Source organism: Agelaius phoeniceus, chromosome 13 (genome assembly GCF_051311805.1).
Source record: "Agelaius phoeniceus isolate bAgePho1 chromosome 13, bAgePho1.hap1, whole genome shotgun sequence".
Lineage (NCBI taxonomy): Eukaryota > Metazoa > Chordata > Aves > Passeriformes > Icteridae > Agelaius > Agelaius phoeniceus.
The window spans coordinates 371,154-390,303 of NC_135277.1; the positions used below are offsets into that span (position 1 = coordinate 371,154).

Consider the following 19,150-nt stretch of genomic DNA (forward strand, 5'->3'; position numbering starts at 1 on the left):
GTCTGTCCGTCTGTCTACCCGCCCCTCGCCGTCACGTCCGGTCCCTCCTCTCCCGGTTCCGCCCCGGCCATGGCGGCGCCCGCCTGCCTGTGGCTCGTGTTCGGGTTCAGCCCCGAGGAGGCGGCCGGGGAGCCGGGCCCGGGCCCGGGCCCGTGGCGGCTGGAGGCGGGCCCCGAGGGCATCTCCCGCGTGTGGCCCGCCTGGAGCTACGTGGTCGTGGAGACCGGTGAGCGCCCCCGGCCCGCCCGCAGCCCCGGTCCCGTCCCTCCCGCGGGGCAGCGCGGCCCTTGGCCGGCCCGTGCCCGCTCCCCCTTGCCGCTCCCCGGGGTGGCGGGTCCCTTTCCCACCGTGCGCTGCCGCGCCGGTCGCCTCGGTTCGTCCTGTCCGCCCCGTCCCCTGACGCCGCTGCCCCCGGGGTGGGACCCCCCCAGCGCTCCCACCGCGCCCGTTCCCCCGGAATGCTCCCCGCCCGTCCCCCGGTGACGTTCCCGTCCCGTCCCCCCAGACCCCCGGGCTGTCCCCGTCCCGTCCCCCGGGCTGTGCCCAGGGCCGGTCGCTGAGATGCCGCCGCGGCAGGCGCGGGGCTGGAGGTGCGGAGCGCGGGGCTGCGGCGGCGGCTGCCGGGCTGGGCCGAGGCGCTGCCGTCCGAGACGCACCTGGTGCTGCGGGGCGCGGCGGCGGCCGGCGCCTGGCGGCGGGAGGCGGCGCTGGGGGCAGCGCTGCAGGGCGAGCCCGCCTGGAGCCGGCCGCTGCCCCCGGAGCCCCCCTGGAGCCGGCCGCTGCCGCTCCTGCCCGGCGGCTTCGCCACGCCGCGGCCGCCCTTCTTCACCGCGCTGCCGGCCGGCGTGCGGGCCCGGCGGCTGGTGCTGGGCACGGAGCACGCCCTAGCGCTGGGCGCCGCCGGGGAGGTGTTCTCCTGGGGCGGCGGCAGGTGAGCGGGGCTGTGCGGGCACAGGGGGCCGGAGAGGGACGGCGGCGGGTGGGCCTGCAGGGGCTCCGGGCAAGCACGGTGCTGGTGGGAGGCACAGAGAACGGTGATGGGGGATGCAGAAGGGATGTAGGGGATATGGGGGGAGTGCAGGTGAGAGGGTGTCAGAATGGGGGTCACCTCAGAGGCTGGGCACCCATTAGCCTGCACACACTGCCTGGGGCCAGCTTATGCCTCCTGACTTTCCTCTGGGGGTGGACTTGGGAATGTTACCTTACAGCTGAGAGAAGTATTGGGTACAGCTGCAGGTGTCCAGTGCTCACCCACCTGCTGATGGGATCTGTCCCTCACCATAGCCAGGTCCCCAGGCACAGGCATCCCAAATCATGGCTTCTCTTGGGGGGCGCTGGCCTCGCCATGCCCCTGTTCCCCCCGAGTCCACCCTTGCTGGCCCCATGGGCAGCCCTCTCTCCTCTCTAAGCGCTGGTCTCTGGCTACTGACTCTGGTCTCTGCTCTGAATTTTGGCTCCCTCAGGGCAGTCTCCAAGGACGCTTGGGTCTCTGTATGACCATCAAGGTCCCTGCTCTGTCCCTGCTCCTCTTTAATTTGCCACACAACACTAGCTGGCAGCAAAGCTCTTGTGTTTCTGAACTGGAGATTGATTCCATCAGTCTGTGACAGCTCAGTGCCAGGTCCCTCTGGTACAGCCCGTGGAGGGGAGTGAAGCCCTTGGGAAAACCCTCCAGCCCCATGGCCCTCTGTCACCTGCCAGCAGCTGAACTCAGGTGCATTTAACACCTGGTGGCACTGCTAAGTTTATTCTCACAAAGGTGTTCTTGCATTTGTTTTACTTTTGGGTAAATTTTGGGAGGAAATTTCTGAGTGGGGTTCTTTTAGAAAGTAAATTCAAGTGACCCCTCCCTTAAATTGGTTTGGGGAAAGATTTCTTTGGGGAAAAGTGGAAAAAACCTGTTTATTTAATAAGCAAAGAGTCTACAAGTATAAAAAAGAATAATATTAAACAAAAAAAAAAATTGCTGTTCTGAAGAGATGGCAACTTTATAAAGTTTTTTTGTGAGGTGTAGATTGGCTTGCTTAGTCTTTTATTAGATTTTCTGGCTCTGGAATGCAGCATCCTAGGCTTTGGGGGGTTATAGGTGTGAGCTCTTGGTGTTCTTTTGGGTTTTCAGTTTAGGGTAGGTTTGAGCAGTTCTAAGAAAAAGAAAACTCATAGTCTAGAGAACTTCACTGCCTCAGCTAGCTAAAAAAATAACTAAAAAGCAAAGGAGTGCTTTCTCCTTCTGTCTGTTTGTGCTGCAGACAACACAGTCTAGGAGAAGGATGTGGGGGAGTGAGTGCAGTTTTTGAAAACAAACTCTGTGTTTCTTTTTTCTCCCTTTTGCTCTCAGAACCAGTCTTAAAAGCGCAGAACTTAATATCCAGCATAAAGAGAACAGATGGCTGGGGGTGGAAGCATCATAAAGTCACTCTGTGACAGTTGTTCATTAGGGGGTTGTCTGTGTATTTGCTGCCCCAGTCAGGTGCTGGGGAGCCCAGCCACAGGTGCCCTGGATCCCTGAGTTCTGCTGGTGCCTGATGAGGCTTGGCCACAGGAGCTTCTTGTTCTCAGCTGTAGAGTGGAAGGGTTGCTCTGTTCCTCTTTGCTGCTTAAGGAAGACAAACGCAGCACTGCTCATCTGTCACAGAGCTGCACGCCCTGGCCCAGTGCCCTCCCTGTTCTCATCGCTCAGGAGCGTTTCCCTCCCCAGTCCCTGCTCCTCGCTCTCTGGCTCTGGGCTAGCTGGTGGCAGACACAACACTCAGTTTACATCAGCACTTCTTGCTTTGCCAGCACTGCATTATTTGGTCCTTCTTGCCTTCCCTTCAGAGGAAAGGTTTCTACATGTGGGGATGTGTACTTGAGGATTAACTTTTTTGTAGCTTGGTTATTCAGCACATCTGAGAATCCTCTCACGCCTGCTGGTGCCAGTGTGTCCTGCAGTGTGACAGCTGTGCTGTGTGATAGCTCACCCCTTTGTAGCTCCTCTCCTACTGCTGGCTGTGGTCACCATTACCCTCTCGTGACGGAGTGCCCAGTGCCACTTTCCTGCTGCAGCAGGCCCTTCCCTGCCCCTCAGCTCTCAGCGTCTCTCTCTCAGTCCTCTGCAGATTCCATATGGAATGTGAACAGACTTTCCAGTGCTGTGCATCAGCACAGCTGTTGGCATCCTGAGCTGTCACACTGAAGCTCCCCAGACCAAACAGGCACCACTCTGCAGCTGAGCTGCTCCTCTCACCCCTAGAGCTCCTGCCAGCCCCTCCTGCTTCTGCCCCATCTCTGTCAACTGAAGCAATTAAAGCCCCTGGTGCTGTGTCCCACTGCTGCCCACCCACCCCTGGCAGTAGCTGGTGTTCTGGTGCTGGGCATCACTCTCCCCCTGGCGCTTGGCTTTTCCTGGGGTTAATTCTGCACAGCTGTGGCTGTTCCCTCAGCTGCTCGGGCTCCACCAGCCTGGAGCTGGGTTGGTGGCAGCAGGAAGGGCTTGGTGGGGTCTGTGGGCAGGAGCTGTAGGCGGTGGGCTGCGTGTGTGTCTGTCTGTCTGTCTGTGTCCCTGCAGGCACGGGCAGCTGGGCCACGGGCAGCTGGAGGCGGAGCTGCAGCCGCGGCTGGTGGAGGCGCTGGCAGGGGTGCCCATGCGGGTGGTGGCGGCCGGCGGGTGGCATTCAGCCAGCGTCAGCGGTGAGCGCTGCGCCGGGCTGGGCTGGGCTGGGCGGGACAGCTGGGCACGCTGCTGCTGGCACATGGCCTGGGGGGACCTGCCTGGGGAATGTGGGCTCTTGGTGTCCCCGGAGCACCCAGTGCTGCCAGCGGGTGCGGCCCAGGCTAAGCTCTGCCTGATGCCTTTTTCCCTCACCACAGAGGCAGGAGACCTGTATATGTGGGGCTGGAATGAATCGGGGCAGCTGGCCCTGCCCTCCAAAGGGCTGGCAGAGGAGCGAGTGCGGGATGAGGACAAAAGCGCAGGTGGGTGTAGGGGCATTGATTCAGTGCCCTGTGCCATGTGGCCAGGCTGAGGGCAGGCTGAACCAGGTTCCTGCATAGCCCTTGCAGCTTGGTGCAGGGCCAGCGTGCTTCAGCCTGTGAGCAATGCTGCTGTCACCTCTTGTGCAGGGAGCACCAAGCTGATGCCCTGCCAGGAGCAGCTGGCTGCCCAGGATGCTGCATTCATCTCCATCCAGGCGTTCCCGGCACTGCTGGATCTGCCACAGGACCTGGAGGTCAGCACGGTCAGCTGTGGCTCCCGACACACAGCTGTGGTCACACGTGAGTGTCCAGCAGGGCAGGGGGCAGTGCCTCTGGGGGCAGGGGCTCTGAGGGGTGCCAGGCTCACTGGGACCCTCGGGGCAGTGCCTCTGGGGGCAGGGGCTCTGAGGGGTGCCGGAGCTCACTGGGACCCTTGGGGCAGTGCCTCTGGGGGCAGGGGAGCACTGTGGGGGACAGAGCTCACTGGGTGCTGCCTGATGGTGCTGTCCCTGTTGCAGGAGGTGGGGAGCTCTACACCTGGGGCTGGGGTAAGTGGCACCTCTGCTTTGGGAGTGTACAGCCTCCCCAGGAGCAGCTTCTGGTTCCTGTTCTCTCGCCCTTGGCTCTTCTGTCGCTCTACGAGTTCTGTCTACACTGTGTTGTGTTCCTTCCCTCCCCACAAACACCAGGAGCAATTGCCCTGTGAGGCCCCAGGGCCACGTTGTGTCATGACTGTTTCTGCAGGTAAATACGGGCAGCTGGGACACGGGAACAACATCAGCTCTGACCAGGCACGCCGCGTGGAGCACCTGGTGGCCGAGGGGCTGCGGGTGGAGGAGGTGGTGTGTGGGCCCTGGACCACCTATGTGCGTGTGCGGGAGCATTGAGGGCCCCAGGAGCTGTGGGTGCTGCAGATAGGGGTGAGGGCAGGCTCTGCTCTGCAGGACCAGCTCCAGGACGGCTCTGTGCTCAGGGCAGGGCAGGCAACCCTCCTGTGGCACAGGATGGGGCTGAGTTCAGGCCACAGTGACCTGATTGACACGCTGGGAGTGGAGTGGCAGCTGCATCAGCTCCAGGGACACCCTGGGGAGGCCTGGATGTGTTCATTAAATTCACTTTTCTGTAAGGGCTGTAGTGTTGGTCTGTGTGAGCCATGTTCCAGCATATCGGGCTCCAGTGAAGCTGTCCTGGGGCGGGGACTGCAGGGGGCTCTGCCTGGGTTTGTGTGAGCATGGTGCTCGTCCTGGGGTGTGGCAGAGAGAGCAGCGCTGGCACAGAGCTGAGGCCGATTCTGCTCCTCTTGGGGGGTGCAGAGGAACTCGTGGAGGGCTGGGACACACAGCTGGACCAGGGGACCCCCAGCTGACCCTGGGGGTGTCCCAGACCGTGTGGCATCATGCCAGTGTGGAAAGGGGAGGAGAAGAAGGAATGGGGGGATGCTCAGAGCAGTAGTGGTTTTGTCCAAGTTACCATTACCATGATGGCGCCCCACTGTCCTGGGGAGGCTGAACACCAATCGGAGGGAATGAATTGGCTTTGCTTTGTTCTGTGTGGCCTTTGCTTCCCTCACTGAACTGTTGTCTCATATCACAAGTTTTCCAGCTTTCATCCTGTGTTTGTCTCCACAGTCCCGGTGGGCAGGTCAGAGGGGCAGGTGGGGAGAGCAAGCAGCTGAGAAGGGCTGAGGGTGGTTTGGGGGAGCGGGACTGCAGCTTTTTGCTCAGCAAAAAAATCTCTTTTGGTTAGGGACTGAGCCTGAGGCTCTGACTCGGCACGGTCCGGACTGAGGCTGCGGCTCTGGCTCGGCAGGGCAGGCTCGGGTCCGAGGCTTCGCAGCCGCTCCCGCCGCGGAGCGAATCGGTGCTTCAGCCTGTTCGGCCAATCAGGACACAGCAGCGCTAGCTTTTTCAGCCAATCAGGATTCGCATTGGATTGCTTTTTTTCAGCCAATCAGGATGAGGATTGAAAGTTCAGGGTTTTTTTAGCCAATCAGGAGCTGATAGGGACCGTTCCTTGTTTGGCCAATCACCGCATGGATTGAAGCCCCTGCTCTTTCAGCCAATCAGAGCGCGGAATTCCAGTTTTTTTCGCCAATCAGGGCACAGACTGGACTTGGCCGAAAAAAGCTGCAGCCCGGTTCCTGATTGGCTGAGACTCCCCAGGCCATGCCCCGCCCCTTCTATCACCGCCTTCGCTCCGCGCAGGGACCCCCAGACGCGCTCGGAGGCTGGGGCTGTACAAGGACTTTATTCACAACATCTAGAAATTTTTTTTAAATAAAAGCACATTTCTAAAGCAGCAACGGAGGGGAGCGTTATCCAGGAGCGGGAGGTGCTGCAGACCCTGCATTGCTGCCGGAGCAGGGCTGCATCATGCGGCATTGTTGGTGGTGGAGTTGAGAACACGGGAGGTGCTTTCAAAGCTGGAAGCCTTTGAGAGTTGGCGCTGTGGAAACAAGCGGGGAAACGAGAGGGATGAGGGAAGGGAGGGGGCTGCTGCATCACAGCTCAGAGGGGACAGAGAGAGGCAGGCCAGGCTGCCAAAGGAAGATGGAATACAAATTGTATTATGTAACTTGTAGCCAATGAACATTAATGCCTTTCTTTACTGAAATGTATAAAGAGTAGAAAACTTTTGTTAGTATCACACAATGGTAAATCTCTGGCTCAGCCCAGCCTGATGGGAGGACAGAAGCTGGCCAGGGCCCCCAGGGTCCCCCATCCTGAGAGAGGAAAGCAGCCCCTCTATGCTCAGGGGCTCTGCCTTGGAGCTGTCCCTGCACGGGCCCGTCCCCAGCGCTGCTCAGGGCCCTCTGCCACCAGCTCTGCCAGAAGCTCTCCATGGGGAGTCACAGGCAGGGGCAGGAGCAGAGGAGACACAGGGGAACACACGGGGGGGGACACAGGAGGGAGCAAAGGTCCTGTGCTGTGCACTGACGGGGGGGTTAGAAGAGGTGAATTACCGCAAACTCAGAATAGGTGCTGGCAACAGAACTAACGCTGTGGTTACGCTGGGCAGGGGCTCTGGGGGTGCACCCACCGCTCAGGGTGGTTCCGTCCAGCTGCGACACGTTCTCCTTGTTCTGCTCCCTCAGCCTGCGTCGGGGGGGCTTCACTGCCGGGCGGGTGGGGGTCCGGGCCCGGCTGAACTGTGGGGAGAGGTGACAGTTACGGGATGCAGGAACGGAGCACAGGCAGGAGAGCACCCTCCACTCTGAGGAGCCAGAGCAGTGTCAGGCTCCAAGAGCTCTCCAGACTCTGGCGTTTAGTTCTGGCCCCTGAAACATACAGCACAGAATCACAGAATCCTTCAATGATGTGGGTGAAAAGGAACTTTAAAGCCCATTTTGTTCTGCCCCTCTGCCATAGGCAGGGATGCCACTCACTACCCAAGGATGCTCAGGCCCTGTCTGGCAGCCCACACGTTTTGAAGGTCCCTCAAGCTCAGAACTAAGGAAGAGGTGTACTAGAAAAACAGGCTGGAATAAGATTTTCTGGCACCCTCCTCCTCCTCCCTCAGGTCCCAGAAACACCCCAGCAGGATGGCCACAGCCCCACAGAGCAGACTGCAGACAAACAGGGGCTTCTGTCCCCCACGACCTCAGCAGAGGAGGCGGTGAACCACAGGGTGACAGCAGAAGAGCTGCACCACCTCAGCTGACCTGTCCCTTGCAGCCCAGCCCCGGCAGGGAGCCCCCACCTTCTTCCCGGAGGGTGGGAGCCGAGAGGTGGGCGAGTGGGAGATGGCTCCCCCAAAGGCTGAGCGAACAGTGGTGTTGGACATGGTGCTGGCGCTGGAGGTGCCGTGGAGCTGAGGAGAGAGCACACGTCACACAGGACACCTTCCCTTCCCGTCCCCACGGGGCCGAGGCCAGCCCGAGGCTGTGCTCCAGGCACACCCAGCCCAGCCCAGCAGGGACATTTTACCTTGCTTACTTTGGCAGGTGTGTGGGGGCTGAGCATGCGCCGCTTGATGGGCGTGCGCGGGGCGCTGCCGTAGAGCATCTCTGCCTCCATCTCCCGGCTCTTCTTCAGGTGCTGTGGGACACGCCTGCACTCACACACTGAGCACCAGGGGCTGCTGACAGTGTGACACCGCCAGGCTCCCTGCTGACAGCCTGGCACGGCCACGCAGCAGGAACTTCAGCACAGAGTCACATGTGGCCAGAGCCAAGTGTCACCTCTGGCACAGCTGGGGCCACAAAAGGGCTTGGCCCATGCAGATGTGACACAGTGGGCACCAGCCCCACTGCCTGCTGCTTCCAAGCTGGGAATGAGCTGGCAGAGCCCAGGGCAGTGGCTGGGGCCCAGCAGGGGACACCCCTAGGCTGGCATTCTCAGGCAGAAGCCAACATGCTCAGCTCTCTACTCACCCGCTCCTGCTTCTCCTTCTCCTTCTCCAGCCAGTACTGCTGCCACTGCTCTGACACATACTCCATGAACTGCTGCCCCTTCACCAGGAAAGCTCCCTTGAACTCCTCCTCCCAGGTCTGGACCTTCTTCTCCAGCTCCTCCTGCAGCTGATCAGGACACGAGGGCAGTGTAGGGGCTGCCCTGAACGCAGATGTCCCCACACCCAAGGATTTCTTTTTCTGTGGTCAGTGGGACCACAGGTCCTTCCCCAGGGCTGGACTTACCCTAGACAGCGTCTTCTGCAGCTTTGCTCGCTGCTTCTCCTCCTTCAAAAGGTTTCCTCCTCGATTGGTGAAGCGACTGGGGTCATTTGCTTTACGCTGGTAGAGCAGGGTGGTCAAGAGAGACAGACACACCACCCACTCCCCTCAGCCTCACATGGTGAAGGCCTCAGAGAAGCCAGCCCTGCACAAACACCCCCCAGTGCTTGAAACACAGCACCTCATCCCTGCCCTGGCCCCCCATGACTCCCTGCTCCTTCCAGAGCGCTGTCCCAGGGGAGCAGAGGTACACCCTGACCCACGGCTCCCCATGCTCCTGCCTGGACAATACCTCCAGCTCCAGGAACAGCTTCCAGTTCTCCTCCCACTTCCGAACAGCCTCGAACAGATCTTTGTGTGTTTCATAGTAGATCTTCATCTTGCCCACCTCAGCGTCATGCAGCTCGAGCAGGGTCTCTGTGTAATCCTCTGGCAGGGCACAAGAGCCAGGTCAGGGGGCTGCTGGAAGCCCTGGGATCCCTCCCCAGATCTGCCTACCCAGCCAGCACCCACCATCATAGAAGGGGCTGAACCTTTCCCTCTGCTCTTGGCTGTAGAAGCATTTGTCCCAGTAGTCAGCCAGCTCTGCCCGGATGGCGTGGATGACAGATTTCATGTTCTGCAGCTTCAGCTCCTCCAGTTGGTCCACCTCCTGCTGCAGCTGCCCCCCAGAACAGAGCAAGGTCAAGGAGGAGAGGGGAGAACAGGGTTCATCTTCTGCATGAGCCACTCTCTAGAAGAGGCAGCTGCCACACCAGCCTCCAGCTCCTCCCTGCACGAAGGCAGAATTTGCCCCGCTCCCCTCACCCCTCACTGAGCAGCCAGGAGCATGAGAGCCCCTGGGGCTGCTGCCCCAGCCCTGCCACCGTGAGCACAGCAGGGTCTTACAGCTCTCCTGGTTCGGGCTCTGGAGCCGGCCAGGTGCACGGCCGAGGAGTCTCTCTGCTCCTGGGGGATCTGCAGCCGCTCCCAGAGCGCCAGGATCCGGGCGCGCAGCTCCGCGCACACCGCCTCGTTCAGGGCCCGCCGCCCTTCCAGCTGCACGCAGGGAGGGGAGTGCGGGGTCAGCACAGCCTCTGGCTCTGCTGCACCCACAGAGCCTCACCGTGGCACACGAGAGCTCCTCAGTGCCCCTGGAAGGCTGCTCTAACACACAGCAGCCTTGCCAAAACCCAGCGGCTGCTCTTACATCGTGATGGCAGCCCCAGCACTGGCTCAGGGCACTGCATACCTGCTGCAGCAGGTTCTGGAGGGCCATGATGTTGTCCTCGGACAGGCAGAACGCCTCCTCATCCTCACACACCACGTCCTGCTCAAAGCTGGTGTCTGGGGTGTGGTCCAGCTCCTCCATGAGCAGAATGATCTGACGCTTGTGGCTGACAAATTCTTCCCGCCTTTGCTCCTGGGGTGGGGCAGTGTCAGAACCAGGGGCCCCCTGTGGGTGCCTCAGCGACCCCTGAGCCCCAGGCTCACCTTCAGGGTGTTGAGGGAGGCCACGTGGCGCCGGTAGCGGTCCAGGTCGTCCAGGCTGGGCACGCTGCCAGTGTCGATGGTGAACAGGGCTGTGCACAGGATGTCACACAGGGCCCGGTCCTGCTCCTGCAGGGCCTTCAGCTCCTGCTTGCGGTCCTGCTTCTGCTTCTGCAGCACCTCCACACATGTGCGCAGGTTCTTCTCCATCTGCAGGATGGTACTTTCCTCCGTCTGCAAGAGGCCAGAAATCAGCTCTGTTCCACACTTCTCCAGCACCTGGCTCATGCTTCTTTTATACAAAGACTGCGGCCACCAGGCCTGGGTGTGAGTAGATGTTCCCCAGAAAGGTGCACGAACACCAGCAACACCCCAAACAAGGTGCTGGAGAGGACCACACAGCCACCTACCAATGCCTGCCCTGTGAGGAGCCACAAAGCCCTCGGCTCTACCAAGCACCCAGAAAAGCAGTTTTAAATAGATATTTGCCTTCTAAGCTCTCGCCTCTTGGGACACGCAGGCAGAGGCCAGGCAGACCCCAGGATTCCCTGCCTCACCTCAAAGGGGCCCAGCTGGAGCTCCCTGCACAGGGTGTCCAGCTCCTTCCGGCACAGGGCGATGCTCTTCAGCAGACGCTCCTTCAGGCTTTCCTCCTCCGCCACCATCATGTCCAGGAGGCTCTGCAGCACGGGTGTGGTTAGAGGCAGAGCGGGCAGGGCAGCGGGACCACCGCGAGGGACCCACGGCTGAGCCCGAGCTTGGTGGGGGGATCCCGGGGCTGCGCAGGGCGGGGGCAGAGGCGCGGTAACAGCCGGGCAGGGACCCCCGGCGCTCCCGGCAGCCCCGGCCCCGTGCTGGAGCCCCGAGAGAGCGGCACTGGGTGGGCTCACTCCGAGCTGCTCGGGTCGCGGGCTGCCGCTGCATGCAGCAGGTGCGCGGCCCAACAGAAGAACCGGCGCCCCTCACCTTGATGTGCTTCCTGACGACATCCGTGCGCTCCAGGCGCTGCTCCTCGGGAATGCCGATCTCTTCCCAGATGTCCCGCAGCGCCGCCATGGCGCGGTTCAGGCAGGACACGGCCTCGTTCGCCAGCACCTCGCTGGGCACGGCGGGGCCGTCAGCGGCACAGCCGGGCCGGGGCCCGAGAGCCTCCGAGCCACGCCCGTCCCGCCGGCACCTCACACCGCGCTCCGCAGCGCCTCCGCCCCGCCGCGCCCCAGCCCCGAGTCCCGGTTCCCGGCCCCAGTGTCCCCCTGTTATCCCGGTTATCCCCGTTATCCCGGCTCCGGTCCCGCACCTTTTCCTCACCGCTCCGCGCTCCATCGCCGCGCGCCGCCGATTCGAACTGCCCCGGCCGCGCTGACTGGCTGCCGCGCCGCCGCGGCCCCGCCCACAACCGCCACCCAGGCCGCGCCCCGTCCCGCCCCAAGCCGCCCGCAGCCAATGGGAGTGCAGAGCCTTGGGCGCTGCCAGCCAATCCGGAGCGAGACCGCCGCCGCGTCCTGCGCGGGTAACGGCGCCCCCGCGCGGCCGCATTTGGAAAGCGCACCGTGACCGCGCCCGGGCGGGGCCCGCGCGTCCCCACCGCGCCCCGCGAGTCCCCGCCGCTCCCTGCGCGTCCCCTGCGCCACGGCTTCCACCGGGCCCGCCCGGCCCGCAGCGGCCCCGGCCTCAAGGCTGCCCCGCGGGTCGCGCTCGCACACAGACAGGCGCAGGCCGGGTCGTTGTCATTAGAATCTTTACTGGCAGGCTGCCCTCAGGGCTCAGGCCTTGGCCTCGATCATGGCCTCCATCATGCGGGCGCTGTTGGTGATGGCCGTGGTCAGGAAGATGAACTTGCACCCTGCAGGAAAGGCCCGTCGGTGCCCCAGCCGGGCAGTGCCGGCACTGCCAGCCCTGTCCCCGCGGGCTCCAGCCGGCATGGAGCACAGAGCACGGAGCACAGAGCACGGAGCACGGAGCCTGCCTGGCTGCGGGGCAGCCCCGGCCTCCTGCCCTGCCCAGGCCGCTCCTACCTCTCTCCTTGCCCAGGAAGCGGAGGGCCGCGATCTCAGAGAAGGTGCAGCCGCCCAGGAACACGGCGAGGATGACACGCTGGCAGTCCCAGGCGGGGTTGTCCTCCACGGCGCTGTCTGCAGAGGGAAGGGCGCTGTGGGCCATGCGAGCCCCCATGAGGAGGCTGAATGCCTGTATCCCCCCAGCCCTGCCACCCCCAGCCCCACTACCTGACACAGAGAACTCGTTGCCATTGAGCAGCCGCACGACCTCCTCCAGGCCCTGCCAGCCCCGGCGCTCCAACACCTGAGGGACGGCACGGCAGGGTCGGGCTGGCTGCTGGGCTCTGCTCAGGGGGCTCTCAGAGCAGATGGCCACCCCCAGCCCTGGCCCTGGGCGGAGGGACCCTGCTGGGCTCCCCAGAGGAGGCCGGGGCTGAGGGGATGTGCCCGGCTCTGCCCCACAGCAGATGAGCTCACCTGCTCGATGATCTTGCAGCTCAGGGGCACATAGGCCCCGCCAAAGACATAGGCCATGTCCCGAGGCATTTTGAGATCATACTCGCCCTCCAGCCGAGGGATCTGCAGTGACAGGTAACACCAAGGGTGCCTCGTTCCCCCTCAGAGGTGCAGGGGTGAGGAGACACAGACACTCGGAGCATGGCTCTGTCTCCACCATGCCAGAGCCAGCATCACATGGCCTGGGTGGGCGGTGCAGCAGGGGCCAGGGACAGAAATGTCCCTGAAACGTCCCAGAAATGTCACCTTGCCAGCACCCTAGGACCTCTGCCTAGGATGGAGGACACGGGGCTGCCTGCCCAGTGCCACTGCAGTGTCTGAAGGGGGCAAGGAAAGCCCCAGCACGCACAGGGCCAGGGCAGAGTGGGAAGCTGGCAGTGGCCCCCAGCCCCCAAGGAGAAGCCCCCAGGCTGCCTGGAGCAGCTGCAGCAGCTCTGGCCCTGAGCTGTGTCCCCCTGGGGTGCCAAGCCTGCAGCCTGGGCTAAGCAGAGCTCTGTGCTCTGTGGCACTGTGTCCAGCCAGCACCCCTTGAGGACGTACCAACCCCAGCTTCTTGCTTATGGCTCGGAAATTGCTCTTCCTGGCTAAAGAACTGAATGCATCTGTGATCTTTCCTGGAAAACATGACAAGGAGAAACATCTTGAGAGGCTCTGTCTGGACGCCAGAGCCAGGCTGGCAGAGCTGTGCAGAGCTGTGTGCTCTGGAGAATGGCCATGGTGGCTGCCAGCCCTGGTCCCCCCAGAGCAGAGTCCCCTGCCCTGCCCTGCCTGCAGCACCATCACTTGCCACGTGCCTCCAGCCAGACCTGGGCCAGCAGCTCCCCTTCCTGGGCTCCAGGACACAGGGCAGGGGCTGGCTCACCTGCAGCACGGTCTGTCACCAGCTTGCTGACTTTGCTCTCCACGGCTGTCAGGGTCTCCCCAGCTGCCTGCTCGGTCAGCAGCCCGATGCGCTTGAGGTTGTGGAAGGTCAGCAAGTGCTCGGGCCCGTAGCTCTGTGAGCAGGGAGCAGCATCAGATCAGCGAGCATGGGCAGCACACGGGCTGGCCCCGCTGCGGTGAGGTACAGCCTGCCCAGAGCCCCAGCAGGCACAGGGCAGGGGCAGGTGGAGCCTGGGGCTCAGGGAGGGGCTGTGCAGGCAGGGGCTGTGCAGGCAGGGGCTGTGCTGGGGCTCATGTGGAGCACAGGGAGGGGACCCCACCCAGCCCAGCTCTCGCTCACCTGCAGGTACTGGGTTTTCAGGGAGCGGTAGTCCTTGGGGATGAGACCTGCGGGGAGCACCAGGTGAGCTGAGTGCCAGGCTGGGGCCGGGTGCCCTGTGGCCCGGCAGAGTGGGGCACTCACCATTTTCAGTGATGGACAGGAGGCACATGAGGCGCAGGCTCTCAACGGGGGACACCTGTGGGAATGGGGGTCAGGGGGCACCTGTGGGAGCGGGGCCAGGGGGCAGCACGCTGCATGCTCCTGCCGCAGCCCCTGCTCTCACCTGGCGGTCGATGTGCTCCTCGATGAAGCTGGTGCTCTCACGGATGTCAAAGCCCTCCAGCAGTGCTGCGGCAGGGGCACGGGCAGCGTCACCCCAGGGCTCTTGCCAGCACACTGGGCTCTGCTGCCCTCCCAGCACCCAAGGGAACGGGCCCCAGCCCACCACACAGTCCCTCTCACAGAGTGCAGCCTGACCCTACTGAGGATCTTGAGACACCCCCAAAAGGGGCTGGGAGGATGGGGCCACACAGGGCACACCCAGGCATGAGGGTGGTGGGCCTGGGGCTAGCGAGGCCATGGCTCAGACTGGGGCAGGCACAGATGGAGCAGCACTCACAGTGTTCAGCCTTGATGGTCTCCTGGAAGTCCTGCTTGGTTTTCTTTTTCATGATAGACTCACAGGCACCAATATCTACATGGCCAAGAGACACAGCGGCTTTGGAGGGAAGATAGCTCTGCAGGCACTGTTAGCACAGGCCCCCAGCCCCTGCCCCGTCCCTGCTGGGCACATCCAGGGCCCCCAGCCCCTGCTTTCCCCCCAGCCCCAGCAGTACAGCCGAGGGCCCCTCCTGCCCCTTGGTTCCTACGCAGGCTCAGCAGGCGATGCTCCTGCTTCAGTCCTTTCAGCTCCTGGGACACAAAGTCCTTCATCTGCTTGATGTCCATGCCCCGGCGTCGCTGTGGGAGGGTGGGAGGGAGAGCAGGGGCTGAGACCAGGCTGCACTGGGGGATGGTGGCCAGGCTGCACTGGGGGACAGTGCCACACATATCCCAAGGTGACACTCACGTCATACTGTGCCTGCAGGTTCCGTGACTTCTGGCTCAGGAAGCCAAACACGTTGGAGAAGTGCTCATTCCGGATCTGGCTGAACACCTGTGCGAGCAGCACAGCTGCCAGGGCCCAGCCAGCTGCAGCCCCGGGGACACAGAGCCCAGGGCCACACACCCCACTGGCCATGTGCCTCCCCATGCCCCAGAACCCGGCTGGCAGCACAGCAGTGTCAGTGTGTCCCTCGGAGCCAGGCCACACCATGGTCTCAGGAATGCTCCTCAGGGGTCAGCCCTGGTGAACAGCACCTGGGTCCTCCCCAGCTCAGCAGAAACACTCTCTCTTCCTAGGAACTAGTACTGTCTAACCAGCTACTGCCTTTTAATAAACAGCCTGGGAAAATTATTTTTGTAACCTGAATATAGACCCAAGTGGAGTCATATTTTCATTGTCAAATTCCATAGTAATATACCAACCTGAATTGTGGCCAGGATGGAAAATGACTATGAACCTTGTGACTCAACAGGAGAGTCTGCTGTATTTCTTTCCTATCCTTTTGATACCCGCCTCATTTCCCACCTCCATCTCCACAGAGATATTTTTGGGTTTGATTTTGGTTTGGATGGATTGATTTATAATTTTTTTCATCTGTGTGCTTTACCATTTAAAACTTTGCCAACGAATTTTGTCAAGCTGCAGCTTTTGTATTAAACCTGTTTTTGTGGATACCTGTGCTGGGGATTCCCTTAGTGACCTTAAAGCACTCCTCTGTGACACAGCCCTGCATGCAGGGACTCTGACAGGTTCAGAAGTAGAGCTGCACCAGGTTTCTCTGCTCTGTGCCTGAACCCATGCTCCAAGGGCCCAGCAGCCCCCAGCCACCCCTACTCGGTCTTAGGGGGGAGATGGTTCACTCTGCCTCCTCCCACCAAGGAGATCCCCGGAGGCTTGTGAGGACTCACTTTGTCCTGGGAATTGAGCAGCACTTTAATACTCTTGTCAGAAGAGGTGACATCTGGCCCAAAATCCACACTGCCTGCAGGGAAAAGTGAAGAGCTGCCCTGTCCAGACATAGCAACACTCCCACATGCACAAGCCTTGCTGTAAGAGGCAGCAGAGACAGGGGATGCCAGCCCAGTCTCTTGGGAAAAGTGAGGATGACCTCCAGCAGCACCCCACACTGGGACTGTCCCTGTACGGACAGCACCGTGCCTGACAATGCCAGGCACAAACCCTGCAGACACTGGCCAGGTGAGTGCAGAGCCCCGTGCTGAGAGTGCAGAGCCCCATTCTGCTCCACTGTGAGTGCAGAGCCCCGTGCTGAGAGTGCAGAGCCCCGTTCTGCCCCTCTGTGAGTGCAGAGCCCCCGTGCTGAGAGTGCAGAGCCCCATTCTGCTCCACTGTGAGTGCAGAGCCCCGTGCTGAGAGTGCAGAGCCCCATTCTGCTCCACTGTGAGTGCAGAGCCCCCGTGCTGAGAGTGCAGAGCCCCATTCTGCTCCACTGTGAGTGCAGAGCCCCGTGCTGAGAGTGCAGAGCCCCGTTCTGCTCCACTGTGAGTGCAGAGCCCCGTGCTGAGAGTGCAGAGCCCCGTTCTGCCCCTCTGTGAGTGCAGAGCCCTGTGCTGCTCCACTGTGAGTGCAGAGCCCCGTGCTGCCCCTCGCCCTGCCCGAGCCCCGTACCACACTTGATGCGGAAGGTGTCGTCCACGAGCCCCTCGTAGACCACTTGGGAGCAGAGTGCTGTCACGTAGTCGGTGTCTGCAGGGAGAGCCAGAGCCAGGCTGCCCTCCCGCTCCTCCTGCTGTCCCCAGGGGCTCTCCCTGCCCCTCTGGGACACGTGCTGCCCCGGTGCTGCCCCTGCCTCAGCCCACCTCTGTCCATGAGGAACACGTGTCCAATCTCAGGCTTCCTGCCCTGCCCTTCGCCATCGCTCTCCTCCTCCAGGTCCCGCCACAGCTCGTAGCTCATCTGTGAGGGGCAGAGGGTGCCAAGGCGGGGGACAGCCCAGGCTCCCACCCAGGGCCCGGGCACACAGTGGGGCTCACAGCCAAGGCCAGGCACAAACGCTCCCACCCTCGGGACATGGGGGCTCCACCACACCCAGCGAGCAGCAGCCGCCCCTGTGCTGCCCACCTTGGCACACAGCACCCCCAAAACCCGGCCCGGAGGAGGCACGGGCAGTGACACCTCTGTGCTGACGTGCTGCCCTGTGGCTGATGGGGCCCAGGTCCCTGCCAGCTGCAGCCCCAATGGGCCCCCCGTGCCAGCCCCACCTTGGCACAGCGGCCGATGCCGTGGGTCTTCCCAAAGGGGCCATAGAGGGAGTTCAGCAGCTGCAGGGCTCTGGCAACGGGATTGATCCAGCGGTGATCTCCCTCCTGGGGAGCAGGCAGGGAGTGTGGGCAGCTGCCTGGGAAGGGCTGCCAGGGCAGGGCAGGACAGGGGCTGGGAGCTGGGAGCTCCATCCCCAACACACAGCGGGAACTGCCCCAAGCTGCTCAGCCAGGGGTACAGGGGCCAGCTCGGGGCTGAGCCACCACTGCCCAACAAAAGCTGCCCCTGGGAACAGACAGGGCCCGTGGTGCAGACTGAGGGCTGAGCAGGGCACCACACCCGTCCCCTCTGAACAGCACCATGTCCCCAGCCCCAGTGAGGCAGGGGGGACAGGAGGGGCTGTCACCCCCCACACGTCCCACTGACCAGAAAGTAGTCACGGAAGAACTCGGGCAGCTCCATGCTAATGATGTCCTCATCCAGGGGCAGCAGGTAGAAGGACCATTCATCACAGGTGACATCTGTGTGCAGGACAGGGACAGGGGACAGTTATGCAGCCCTGGACAGGAAGAGCCCCAAAAATCACAGCAGCCCCAACCAGGGCCTGTGGAGCTCCAGACAGGATGGGGGCAGGACTCTCTCTCCTCTCCTTGGGCACAAGAGAGGGACTGTGCTGCGTGGGCACACATCTGCCTGCAGGGTGGCAGCCAGCCTCGAGAGAACCCGCGTTCCCTGCCCACCCTCCTGTCCTGCCCACACGGGGATCCCGGTGCTGGGATATAACTGGGATCCTCGGGTGTCAGCTCCCCCGAGCCAGCCCTGCAGAGCCACTCACCACCAAAGACCCCCTCTTCCTCCAGCACCATCTCGCAGGCATAGAACTGGAAGGGAAGGAAGGGGAGACCCTCAGGGCCAGGCAGGCTCTGAGCTGGCAAAGCTCTGCAGGGGCCCAGCGCCGTCCCAGTGTCACAACACTTGGGTTTACTTAGACATTTCTGAGTTAAAAACAAACAATTTTTGGTGCCTATAGAGGAGTGGAAGGTGCACAGACTGGGCGGGCACCAAGTGACGGGGGAATGGGCATCACCGTGGGTCCCACTGACCTTCTGGGGGCTGAAGATGATTTTGTACTTCCTGCTCCTCCCCGACATCTTGTCAGCGTTGACGATATCTGTGGACACCCCGCAGAGCCCCTGCACAGCCGCCCCCCGCCCGGCACGGCTCCCCCCGGCTCGCAGAGCCCGCTCGCCCCGCGCCCCTCGGGCAGAGCACCGGCCCCGGCAGCGGGCCGGCCGGACTCACCGGCGATGAACCTCATGGTCCTGACCCGCGGCCGCACCAGGAAGCAGAACCTGCACCGAGAGGGGCCAGGGCCGCTCGTACCGGGCCGGGCCGCGGGACCCTCCCTGCCCTGCCCGGGACCCGCAGCCCTGCCCGGGCACTCACTGATCGCTGGCGCCGGGGGCCGGTCGTGTCTCCACCTTGTACAGCTTGTCCACGTCGTGCTGCTGCGGGGACAGGCGCGGGGTGGGCGCGGGCGGCGGCGGGCGGCGGGCGCGGGCGGCCCGAGCGGCCCCGCGGTACCTTCAGGATGGACACGTTGGCGATGCGGTCCAGGGGGCTCATCAGGTCGGCCTCGATGAACAGGTCCTTCTTGCCGGGCAGCTGCGGGCAGGCGGGCATGGGCCGGCACCCGGCGGCTGCCCCGAGTCGCGTCCGCCCCGGCTCCCGCCCCGGCTCCCGACCCCCGCCCGGGGCCGGTGCCGATCCCGCCGACCCCCTGCGCCCGCCCCGCTGGGGGATGCCCGCCCCGCTGCGGGATGCCCCGGACCTGCTCCAGCAGGTAGACGAGCTGGTCTCGGGCCAGCCGCTTCAGGATGCCGAAATCCGGCGGCTCGGGCGCGTCGCGCCGCCCGGCGAGGGCCATGGCGGGGGCCGTGGCGCCACCGGAACGCCCGGGCGCGGCGCGGCCGGAACTCGGCGGCGGCGGAACCGCGCAATACCATGGCAAC

General features: G+C 62.8%; 3 protein-coding genes across 8 annotated transcripts; 1 reads left to right on the top strand and 2 right to left on the bottom strand.

Moving 5' to 3' along the window:
• The first annotated feature begins 60 nt into the window (after positions 1-60).
• Positions 61-5,080, top strand: RCCD1 (RCC1 domain containing 1). Its single transcript, XM_054641847.2, has 7 exons — positions 61-226; positions 577-931; positions 3,548-3,669; positions 3,850-3,954; positions 4,102-4,254; positions 4,473-4,502; positions 4,699-5,080. Exons 1-7 carry the CDS (start codon positions 70-72, stop codon positions 4,839-4,841), a joined length of 1,065 nt encoding a protein of 354 aa, XP_054497822.2. The 5' UTR covers positions 61-69; the 3' UTR covers positions 4,842-5,080.
• A 1,105-nt stretch (positions 5,081-6,185) lies between these two features.
• On the bottom strand, positions 6,186-11,753 carry PRC1 (protein regulator of cytokinesis 1). 4 transcript variants are annotated; one of them, XM_077185598.1, is made up of 14 exons: positions 11,394-11,753; positions 11,063-11,195; positions 10,654-10,776; positions 10,100-10,330; positions 9,858-10,028; positions 9,515-9,664; positions 9,140-9,287; positions 8,919-9,055; positions 8,591-8,686; positions 8,327-8,473; positions 7,890-7,991; positions 7,654-7,764; positions 6,917-7,102; positions 6,186-6,399 (listed from the first exon to the last, which is right to left on the bottom strand). In XM_077185598.1, exons 1-14 carry the CDS (start codon positions 11,630-11,632, stop codon positions 6,325-6,327), a joined length of 2,049 nt encoding a protein of 682 aa, XP_077041713.1. In that variant the 5' UTR covers positions 11,633-11,753; the 3' UTR covers positions 6,186-6,324. The 4 variants fall into 4 exon arrangements, with proteins under 4 accessions (XP_077041713.1, XP_077041715.1, XP_054497790.1 ...); XM_077185600.1 differs by having other exon boundaries at positions 6,994-7,102; positions 7,881-7,991; XM_054641815.2 differs by having other exon boundaries at positions 7,881-7,991.
• A 64-nt stretch (positions 11,754-11,817) lies between these two features.
• Positions 11,818-19,147, bottom strand: VPS33B (VPS33B late endosome and lysosome associated). Of its 3 annotated transcripts, none has more exons than XM_054641818.2 (23): positions 18,970-19,147; positions 18,723-18,803; positions 18,585-18,643; positions 18,441-18,490; positions 18,242-18,309; positions 17,974-18,019; positions 17,565-17,659; positions 17,138-17,242; positions 16,736-16,832; positions 16,545-16,622; positions 15,827-15,900; positions 14,883-14,969; positions 14,683-14,773; positions 14,433-14,507; positions 14,097-14,161; positions 13,955-14,009; positions 13,832-13,878; positions 13,472-13,604; positions 13,150-13,223; positions 12,571-12,672; positions 12,322-12,397; positions 12,112-12,228; positions 11,818-11,939 (listed from the first exon to the last, which is right to left on the bottom strand). In XM_054641818.2, exons 1-23 carry the CDS (start codon positions 19,063-19,065, stop codon positions 11,860-11,862), a joined length of 1,851 nt encoding a protein of 616 aa, XP_054497793.2. In that variant the 5' UTR covers positions 19,066-19,147; the 3' UTR covers positions 11,818-11,859. The 3 variants fall into 3 exon arrangements, with proteins under 3 accessions (XP_054497793.2, XP_054497792.2, XP_077041717.1); XM_054641817.2 differs by having other exon boundaries at positions 18,585-18,646; XM_077185602.1 differs by having other exon boundaries at positions 12,112-12,397; positions 18,585-18,646.
• Positions 19,148-19,150: the final 3 nt, after the last annotated feature.